General features: G+C 34.1%; 1 protein-coding gene across 1 annotated transcript; it reads right to left on the bottom strand.

Annotated features, from left to right (window-relative positions):
- Positions 1–942: 942 nt before the first annotated feature.
- Positions 943–2,822, bottom strand: LOC128209812 (tumor necrosis factor receptor superfamily member 16-like). Its single transcript, XM_052914035.1, has 3 exons — positions 2,504–2,822; positions 1,982–2,408; positions 943–1,629 (listed from the first exon to the last, which is right to left on the bottom strand). The coding sequence occupies exons 1-3, from the start codon at positions 2,606–2,608 to the stop codon at positions 1,448–1,450; spliced, it is 714 nt and encodes a 237-aa protein (XP_052769995.1). The 5' UTR covers positions 2,609–2,822; the 3' UTR covers positions 943–1,447.
- Between the last annotated feature and the right edge of the window lie 8,381 nt (positions 2,823–11,203).

The following is an 11,203-nucleotide window of genomic DNA, read 5'->3' as shown; positions in this document are numbered from 1 at the left end:
TGTACGACCAATTGGTCTTAGTGCCGTGAAATTATATAACCTCATTTTGTACGGAGACCTTCGTCAGGAAAGCATATTTATGAATTATAGTAGTGTAGACACCCTCTTCTCATTTATAAGAACAGCATACTTAGCTTATGCATAATATATAACTCTGATGGCGTTCTTCTCATATCATTTATTTCGTTGGTGATCGCGAATATTCAACCACGTTCAGTTGAGGGCTTATAACTTTATGAAAGCAAATGACTAACGACGTTCGGTCTAGGGAAAATAAATGTATGAACGCAAAGGTAAACACCGTTTATATGTCAGACCATAATAACTATTTGTACGCGAATGGTTAAGCACCTTCAGTCGAGGGTTAACAATGGTATGAACGCGGACGATTCATGACTTTAAATCGAGGGTTAACAACGGTATGATTGCGAACGATTCACGACCTTCAGTCGAGGGTTAACAACGGTATGAACGCGAACGATTCACGACCATCAGTCGAGGGTTAACAACGGTATGAACGCGAACGATTCACAACCTTAAGTCGAGGGCTAACAACGGTATGAACGCGAACGATTTACAACCTTCAATCGAGGGTTAACAACGATATGAACGCAAACGATTCACTACCTTCAGTCGAGGGTAAACAACGGTATGGACGCGAACAATTCACGACCTTCAGTCGAAGGTTAACAACGGTATGAACGCGAACGATTCACGACCTTTAATCGAGGGTTAACAACGGTATGAACGCGAACGACTCTAAACCTTCAGTCGAGGGTTAACAACGGTATGAACGCGAACGATTCACGACCTTCAGTCGAGGGAAGTAATAACTGAAAGTACGCAGATAAGAAGCCAATAAATAGACAACGGCATTTGAAGCCGTGATTTGATAAAACATATATTGCATATTACAAATAATTAACAACGCTAAAATGTTTTTTTTTGGTTTTGTGATGTCCGTGACGATATTGCCAATGATTTATAAATAATGCATGAATAAATCAACACGTCACCATAAGTATTTTATTGACGTCTTTATATAAATCCATGCAATCTTTTCAGAACATGAAAACGGTATTGAACAATCATATTTTAGAGCAATAATACGAATGGAACATGAGTTGCAAAGCTTGGCTCTCTTCGAAAACCTTTTAACGTAAGATCTTAAAAGTTTACTGTATTGTTTCCTAGTATCTAAGGGAAAATAAGGTTTAAAGTAACTTATATATAAAAGAGTTTAAAAAAACAATAAAAGTAAAGTTTTAAAAAATAGGTTTCGATTGGGGTTCTAAACAATGATAGCCGAAATATTTGAAATAAGAAATTAAGTTCTACTATGCTACCAAAGCATAAAGAGTACACATGTATTATCTCGAATGTTGAATGAAGAAAGTCATTAGTGTATGCGTGTCTTCTAACTTCATAATTCTATTGCACCTTATAGTTAAAGAGTGATTCTTTGAAACTTCGAGCTGATTGTTTGTAAAATAACTGCAAACAAGAAAATAAAGAAAGAGCAAGAAACAACCATTAAGAGAGAGAGGAGGACGAGCCGTGTGGAAAAGTTAAAATCCTTGTTATATTCTGGCCCAGTATTCCAAGGGTTGGTCGTGCCGAATATATAATCTGAAATACAAATTAATAGCAGGCCTTGTTATAAGATAAAATTCACATCATTAAAATGTAGAACCTTTGTTATCGTGGTAGTGCGTGAACGTGAATTATGGCATGTAGCTAAGCTTAGCAAAGTCAACCACGTCTTATCTACAATGTCATTTAACAGAACTCGTTTCATGAATTGGAACACTCTTAATACGGACGTATATTATTTATTTTTATTTCGATGTCTTCTTCCGTTTAACACAATGCTTGTTTTATACAGTCTAGAAATATTTATTTCATATGAAGTAGCGCATGAGTTAAGAGTGTTTATTATACATGAATCAATAAAGTAATGTCTATTTCAAACCAAGCGTACCTTTTTTTAAACTACATTCTCGATTCCGCAGTGGTGTACAAGGCGATACTTCTTCTTCATGTTCTTTGCAAACCGAGCAGTATTTACACCCAAAACCTTTCCCGTCTAAGGAATACGTTCCATTAGGACAGATTTTACACCTAGTATCCTTAAAAGGCAAACATTGTCTTCTGACAAACTGACCTCGTTGACACTCAGTGCAGTTCCGGCAAATTCCTCCACGCTTGTCAGTGAAAGTAGTCCCAATTTCACATGGTTTACAAGACCTGTTTGTCGTCTTGGAACATGGCAAATGTTCTGTGTAGCCTTTAGGGCAAATAACACATTTTCTACATATTTTCCGCTTTCCATTAGTCTCCTCATCATAGTACTTTCCTGAAGGACAGCCTTTCGAACGATAACTGGATGTTTTTTGTCTGATTGAGTACTGAAACAAAGAATGTTTAAATGTTTTAGTGTTTCCATTTAAATATTGTTAATACATACATGTTTCCTTTCGAAGAAGTAAATCAATATACTTACAGGCAAAACTCCCAACACGCTTTGTATGTTCATTAAATATATCCAAACCAAAAAATACAATGGTCCAGAACTGTACAGCTTTTCATAGTTTGAATGTAACCGCATTCTCACTCGTTGGCTTCCTAAAAAAATCCCATAATTCGTTATTCTAACACGAAAGTAGGAGTACACTTTATATCCATTAAATAGTTTGTGCTTAAAAGCATAAACTGGCGATATATATTAACATACAGCGGGTACCGACATTTAATCGTAGATTTATTATACTGCCTTCACATAAAACAGATCACTGTGATAATAGCAATGCATTGTCGAGCTATTAAATAGAAATAGTACGGTATGATATGATCTTATCTATTGAATTGAAGTATGTCTTTATATTCAAAACAAATCAAATGTTTAATCAAGGGTAATACAATCCGTAATAATAAACGTAATATTGTATCGATATTCAAAATACTTTCTACATAAATTAAAAAAAAAAGATAATGATAACGTTTGTGTTTGCTATTCTTCATTTATGTATGCACTAAATTTAACGAGGTGAATTGAATTGAATATTTACATGTTTGTAGTCGAGGTCCTGCACTGTACGTTCATTGGGTTGTTTAAACAATACCTGTATAAATATAAATGATTAAACATTATTGCCAGTATTGTTTTTAGGATTTGTATTTGAATAAGTGTTTTTATATATTAAGCCATTTATTTTGACATTAAATTAAACGTTATAATAACATAAATCTGCTTCCTATTGTTCTGTAATACAATGAAATTACAAATTCTTATAATGCAATAAAAACAAGTCCTCTTCATAGGAAGTAAATTTGGGAAACCAAAAGGGTAGTTTATTGTTCCTCGATGTTAAGAGTTTTCAATAACAAATATCTCACAATGCTAGAACACTTGAGACATTTAAGACAATCGATTGTTCGTGGCATTGAATTGAATGCTTCATCATAAATCGTTTCCTAATAGATAAGCTAGCATAATGTCCCCCTGATATTACAATATGTAGCTTTATTTTAAGAATACTCATTTATGTGACTTTATTTAAATAAGAACTGAATGTCAGTAAAAATCAAAATATACGGCACAAAAGCATCTGGTGTTTTCTATATACTTAATTATCCGACCATCGTATTATACTTAGCACATCATATAAGCTTCATTTGTAACCAAAACTGCGGGCCTTTTATATTACTTGTTATTGAACATTTTTGTTTGTGTTCGATTAGTTAGGGAGACTACCCTTTCGTGCACAACGGATAGGTATTTGCGGTCAACTAAGCCACGCTTGAAATTCCTTCCTGGCACCAGAGGAGTCACGCGCAACAACATGCCACTTTTTATTTATTTTTCTTGTTTGACTTATAAAAGTACATACTATCATTCCAAAATCGCGCATTGAAAAATAATATGAAATAAGGCACTGCCTTAGACGGGCTCTAGGTATGTTATCAACTACAGTAACTGCTAAAGTAGTACATTGTTTCTTAGGTAAGAAAGTGTCAGAGGCAAAATTGATTTTATATGACATACTATGACTTTGACTACGACCAATTAGATCATTTAGGTGCATCACAAGTAAGGTTAAGGCAATGCAAAGCAAGTTTAATATTTTAATGTTTGAGAAAACTCATAATTACAAACACAATAAATATACTAATTTACCTAATACTGAATTTATACAAGCAGTTACAGTACGAAATAATGATTCCTACTTTAAACATAACAAGGTTAACAAAACAGATTGAGTTTACTTAAAATTAATTATCACAGTTATCTGACAATCAACCTGTACTTAACTAATATTTTAATATGTAAAACAGCATTGTATATATTTTAGATTTTTAAGGTTCTGCAAATAACCCGGAAATATGGTTTGACCCCTTTAGCAGTTTGAAATGAATATAAATTCCCTGTAAAATTGCAATATATTCACAATATAGCAGTTTAACAGTTCCGAACATAATGAGAACAAGAACGCACTATAATTATGATTACATTACTTCATTCATTAGCTCATTCAGTTTAAAACTATATCCTTTGAGATGCCGGTAGCAATGCAAGATGAACTCTTGTGTGCTTATACACTTAATTGTTCAGAACTTACTAGGCTTAGTTTTAGTTTTAACAATGTCACGGTTTCAAGACATAGTTAATTGCCCCCCCCCCCCGGCAAGGGATTGGCGGCCTACTGACCAGCTGACTGTAATAAACCATGATGTATTGATCTAGTGATAAGGGAATACTTTGTAAGTAAAAATCCTTTCCGAGAACCGGTATGGAATTCCATCACAAGACCACGTTTTGACCAGCATTGGTTCTTGTCCTTGAAAATACCTCTGTGCCTTCAGCAACCAGGCTGGCTCTAGAAATAAACAATAAATTAGTGTTTTTAAAGCTGCACTCTCTCTCACAGATTGAATGATTTAATGCATTTTGAGTGTATTTAGGTATTTTCTTTAATGCATAAAGGGAAAAGGTTCCAATATCAATGAAACCGGCTTCCTTTTGATTTCTTTTGCCTTCAGAAATGTCAAGTTTTTCAATGTATAAACTGCAAATAAATGAATATATTCATGAATGATTGATAGTATGAATTAATGAAAAGTATCAATATTTCTTTAGATAGGGATCTCACTGTGTTGCTGTGATTGTTAGTAGATGTTTTTCTTGTTCATAGGCTGAAAATCATATGCAAACTAAATGAAACATCATTCTGCATCATATGTGTAGCAAGTTTTGATACTTGTTTGCAATTAATGTAATGTTTGCTTAAAAGGGCAAACAAAATGTGCGAATAGATGCACAATACAGTCCAAAGACCAATACAAGTCAGCAGTTTCATTAGAAAATGATATTATCTCAAAGCCGCACCAAAAATGGCATGAAAGAAATTCAATTAGGAAAGAAACAAATAGTATATCAATGAGCTGATATGATTAAGAATAGCTGATATTTGTAACCTCGATATCATTATATATATATATATATATATATATATATATATATATATATATATATATATATATATATATATATATATATATTAAATGACGTCACGCTAATCCAATCGGAGCACAAAATTGAAATAAACACTGACGTCAAAACAAGCGAATGTAAATATCAAAGAGCAAGTAACATACTGGCAAATGTCTATGTTAAGAAGCTTCTCTAATTTTATTTCAGGGAAAACTTGACAAAAGTTCGGTTTATTTCCAAACTGATTACCTCCAGTTAAACATAACATGGCAATACTTGCATTGCTGAAAATCAGTTCTCAGCTGTTATGTCAAAACTTAGGTGGCATGGATGCATTCTGAAATACAGACAAAAGTTTGTAATTAATGCTTATCCGACATATCCCATTTACAAGTGATTTACACAGAAATCTCATTGTCATATACTATAGTAACACAACTTCTTTATTACCAAACATATTGGTATTGAGCATTAGTACACTGTATGTGCACTTTTTTATTTGTATGTCATGTTTCTTTGCCCCAATTTATGGAAATATTTTATAACAGGTTCTAGCTTTTTAAGTCGGTTACGGTTAAGATTTATCGAGAAGCTGGGGTCTTATCGCACGCAGATTTGAGTGAATGGCAGAGGATCTTTACAGTCTTTACCATCAACGACACAAACTTCTTTCAGACGGCAATGGGACTGAGGCATCTTATTTAGACTTTCTTGACTTAATAACAGGCAGGAATTTTTACACAATGGCTATTTATAACAAATTTGAGATTGAGTCTGAGCAAGCCAGTACAGCTTGATTTACCATTTTGCTGAAAAGGTCAATAATCGGCGATGTAAGTTAAAAAAATAGAGTTGCACCTAATTTTTTAAGGTGCAGGTCTAAGAAAAGGCATGACGGACTAAATATAGAGGTGCAGTTGTATATTAAAGAGGTCCTCCATTTTAAAGTTTTAAAATATATTTAGAACAGCTCGTATGAATATAGAGATGCACATCTTAATAACATACAGGTGCACCTGTAAAGTAAGTGTATTTTAGTATCATTCCAGTGATTTTTTGGTGCAATTTTCTGGCTTCTGAGGGAAACACCCTTAGCAAAAAAACTGTCAATTTTTCCCAAAATTTTATATTTTTTTCCCAATTTGATAAATGCATATTATGTTAATGAATAAAAAGCAAAAATTTCTTGAAATATAAACAAAGTATTGATAAGACTTACTCTTTCAGAGCATAATGTGTGCTTAAAAAAGTTCATACATGTATACTTTTCATTATACGAGAGGTGTCCGGAAAGTTTTGAGACTGCATTCATAAAAAATTACCACTCATAGGATGCATTTAAAATTTTATCAACTGTCAATTGTATCTAATATAAACAAATCCTGAAAGTTTCAACAATATACTGTGAAGTGAACGTTTACAACAAACATTGCAAAAAGTACAGGTTACAAGCCACGGAGCACTTCGTTGTCTCATTTCGTCACGTCATTTACAGTTTTTCAAAATACGCTCCTTCTGCACGTACACACTTAGCTATTTTGGCCTGATTTTGTATTTTCCCAAAGTCCAATTTTTTCCCAATTTGCAAGGCACAGGCGATAAACATAATTCCAAAAAAAATCACTGCATTCTCTCACCAAGCCATGTTGTTTCATGGAAAGGGTACGGCAACTCTCTCTCAGAGAGTTTTGTGGGATGGTTACCATTCCCCACACCCTGGACAGACTATTTAGTTACAATATTTCACACGATCTGTGGCCCACAGCAAAACCATTAACCAGCAACCGCCCATTTGTATTTCAATCACAATCTCGCGCTCCTATGGTGTCAGCCCACTAGCACCCTCTCAACATATTCAGTCACAATCTCTCATCCCCCATAGTGTTGTTTGGCACGAGGGGTCACCATGCACTATTTATTTACAATCTTTCACACAATCTGTGGATCAAAGCAAAACCATTCATCTTTACAGTCACACTCACTCACAAAGCCATGGTGTCGAACCGCAACCGTCCATTTATCTTTTCAGTCATAATCTTGCGCTCCGCCATGGTTTTGCTTGGCAGGAAGGGATACTCCTCCCGCACCCTCCCCGTCCAACTTCTTAATTTAATAACAATCTGTCACACAAAAGTGGAGTTGGATGGCACAAGATCTAGAGTTCATCTGTCACACAATTCCTGTAAATCTTTTTAGTTTGAATCACTCAACCAGCGTTTTGATAGTTTCAATTTACATACTCACGGAAACGGCCGATTTTGGCGATGACGAAAACTTCCGAACGCAGTGTCGTCACGCTCTGATGAAATTTTGGTGTACGGCATGCACGCGCTCTATATTTTTTATGAACAGAAAAATACTGGTTCCATCACTTTTACGTCTTTTTTTCAGGCTCATAGTGGTTGCATTTTAAAAGAAAGTAGTGCTAAGTGTACATGTAGCCGTAATAGGTCTCTGCCGAGCTTCGCTCGGTTTAAAGCCGGTATGAGAATGCAAGAGATTTCATTAAAAATGGAAATAAAAATCTTTAAAAAGCGATATTTCGAGGATGACGTAAAAAGTGATATATATACTAACTACTACGCTTCATGAAGTCAGTAAACAAAGTCGCACTGGCTTTGTTGAAAAGGACAAAACTTCTTTTTCTTACACACAAATTGATTATTTTAGATAAGCAAAATACACGTTACCGGCTTTTGCGCAAGCTCTCAGGTCGTTTTTTATACGGACCGGATTCAATGATATATATATATCGTAAACCTTTAAACGCTTAAGTATGTTTATTTGCTAGCGTTATTTAGAAAATTGTATAAAGCCTCTCAACAATTTACAATCCTGGAAAAATGTTTTAAATCATGTTGCTTTTATATCTTTTTTCTACTAAGTACTATCGGTATGCGAAATAATGTAAACTGTTAAATGTCTTATGTATTTTAAAATTAAAATATCTCATTTCAATATGATTGTACAGTTTTGAGCTGTAATATAAATGGCAATTTAAAACAATAATAATTGTAAGTTGTTAATTCGAAAAAAATCAAAGTAAGAAAATTAGAAATATCAAGTTTGAGGGCTATTTTAAGGACTAAGTTATTTTTTCACAAAGATTCATATGGCGTACTGATGACATGGTCAGTGCCTAATTAAGTTACTGTATGTAGTAATTAGTAATATTGTAAGGGGCTCGCCCTAGTTTCACGCTAGTGAATGTACTTGACGCAAATTTATATCACAACTTCGCTTCAACTTATTGTAGGCCGTGTTCTGGTAATGCAATCTAAGCGAGATAACTCACAAAAGTCACCCTACTTGCTTATAAAAGTTGTCTGTGCGTTGTATCTTCAATATGTATACGTTAGTAAAACTACTTATAAATGATCAATTCATACAAAGTCACATAAGTTATACGTTTGCTGAGTGATTATTTTATCAAGTAGTTCTTTAATGTAACTATTGTAATTATTTCAGTTGAAACTCAGATTTATTACTTTAGCAAACGTAACGTGGTTCTGCACTGAACAAATGCTTGACTCAGACTGCCTGCCAACGAAAATCGTGGCGCTTTTATACTCGCACAGTTGGCAAAACGCTACTACCAATAAGAATGACGGCAATGCCACCCAAAACGTTGGCAGTGCCAAGAAAAATTATGGCAGTGACAACGATTTGAATGGCAGTCATGTGACTGCCACAAAATAGAACGTTTATGTGAATCAAAGGCAGCCATCTTGGAAAAATATGTAACTGATACAAAGAAAGGCTCCGGACATAGCCTTAAGTTTTGGAATGTAAACATAAACAAATCCAAAAGATGAGTCACCTTATACATGACTGCACTTGACCTTAAACGAGCGGAAGCTGCGCAGAAAAACAAAATGGCTGACATTGTGCGAGTACAGAAACTTTACGATAAATAATGCAAGAAATATGGATATAACGTCGCACCAGCGGTGAGGAAAACAAATGCATCTTAACACCAACATATCGAGGAAAGCTATTGTTGAACGATTTAAATTTAAAAGCATGCATCTGTTGAAAACGTTCACTAAATGCTTACAATTACCGGGTGGGGTAAAGTTTATCTGAAATGCACTTTTGGCAAATGTAAATACAGAGTCAGTTCATGATACTTTTACCCCTCCGAATATCATCATGTTCTGAATAAAATCGGTTAAGTGTTAAATAAGATAACTTTAAATAGTATAGGTTATATTTATAATGTATTTATGTTAATAACAAGAACAAGTTTAACTTTAAATTAATGTCTTGTGTCCCAAAACCCGGGTACAACAATATGGAACGCCTAAGCTGTCTTAGAGTTCGACTCTGTATTTAATAATTGCAAACTTATGACTTTACGTAAACTATAACAGACGAGTGTTTGTGTTTTTGCACTTTAACGATCCTGTTATAGTTGCGCACACAGTTCGGAATATACGCATTTATGAAGCTTGATGAGGCAGAACTGAAGACTGTGTAATAATTATTAAATGATACATCGTAAAACATATTTGAGTCAGAAATATTCATATTATTGTTGTTGTGTTTACGATGGACATATATCTGTCATAACATTAGAAAAAAAAAACTGATTGTCACAAGAAGGTTAAATGTCAAAAACGGCATTCTCACAAGTTAACATGACGAATTATATCTAAATCTGGATATAGATAACTTTCACGACCTATTCAATTTCATTAATTAAATACTGCAAACGGATATCTACGATAATAAGACAGTCATTTTTAAGGGAGTTAACCAATGCGGAATAGGTATGCGAGCTAAATCGTACGACTATTTTACATGTAAACAATCTGGAGTTGCCTTTCTTCACATTACCTTATGAAAGCGAATTACCGTCAACATGTGTGATATTCGTGTAAATATTTTTGCTAACGTTCGTGTGAAGTTAAATTCACATTAAGTTAAAGATGCACTCTTACTCTCAAATAGTATTTACCAAAATGAATAAAGTTGTTTTAATATACCAAAAGGGATGAACAAATGTCGGATACAATGGTTCTTATGAAGGATACCTATTCTAATTTGAAAGAAAGCTGAAGAAAACACGCTATTTCTACCTTATGAGATGTAAGTCTATAACAGTAAATCTTTTAGCATTCACCAATCATTTAATATTTTTTGCGTTTTCAGCTGTCTAATAAAAGGTTACAATTCTGTTAATAGTAATCAATCTTTTCCAGAAATGCATTATTTAGTAAGTAGTTTAAGGTTTATCGCACAAAATTTATGTCTGTTATACATGTGAATGTATTGATTTTGAATAAGAGTGTCATTTTAAGAATCTTAGCTGTTGTTGGTCATGACTCGTCTAGTGCCAGGCGGGATTTTCAAGCATGGCTCAATTGCCCGGGCTTTGTTGAAAAGGACAAAACTTCTTTTTCTAACACACACTTCTCCACAAGTTGATTATTTTAGATTTAAATTTTATAATATAACTACTTGTTTACAAGCAAAGCTATGTATATTTTGTATGTGTTATCTGATACCGCTGTATCACCGCTGAATAATGCACATTTTGTTTCAAAACAAAATGGTGCGCTTAGCTTGATCCTGATAAAAAGAACTTCGAGAGAGTTCGAGAACTTGTGGCCTGTCCGTATGTGTATATACTCATATATACTCTGATTGTTCGTTCAGTTAGTGCAATGGTACTCGTGTTCCAGGAGAACGAGGCTCCAACCTCAGTCA

Source organism: Mya arenaria, chromosome 11 (assembly GCF_026914265.1).
Source record: "Mya arenaria isolate MELC-2E11 chromosome 11, ASM2691426v1".
NCBI classification, from domain to species: Eukaryota; Metazoa; Mollusca; class Bivalvia; order Myida; family Myidae; genus Mya; species Mya arenaria.
The sequence above is the reverse complement of the archived record's forward strand: the minus strand, read 5'-3'. Positions and strand labels throughout refer to the sequence as shown.

Excerpts from the sequence above, each read along its gene's own strand:
- LOC128209812 (XM_052914035.1), bottom strand. The coding sequence starts at position 2,608 with ATGCGGTTACATTCAAACTATGAAAAGCTGTACAGTTCTGGACCATTG. Across the intron at positions 2,409-2,503 it reads GCGTGTTGGGAGTTTTGCCT|TACTCAATCAGACAAAAAAC; the intron begins GTAAGTATATTG and ends TCTTTGTTTCAG. Across the intron at positions 1,630-1,981 it reads AGAATGTAGTTTAAAAAAAG|ATTATATATTCGGCACGACC; the intron begins GTACGCTTGGTT and ends TTTGTATTTCAG.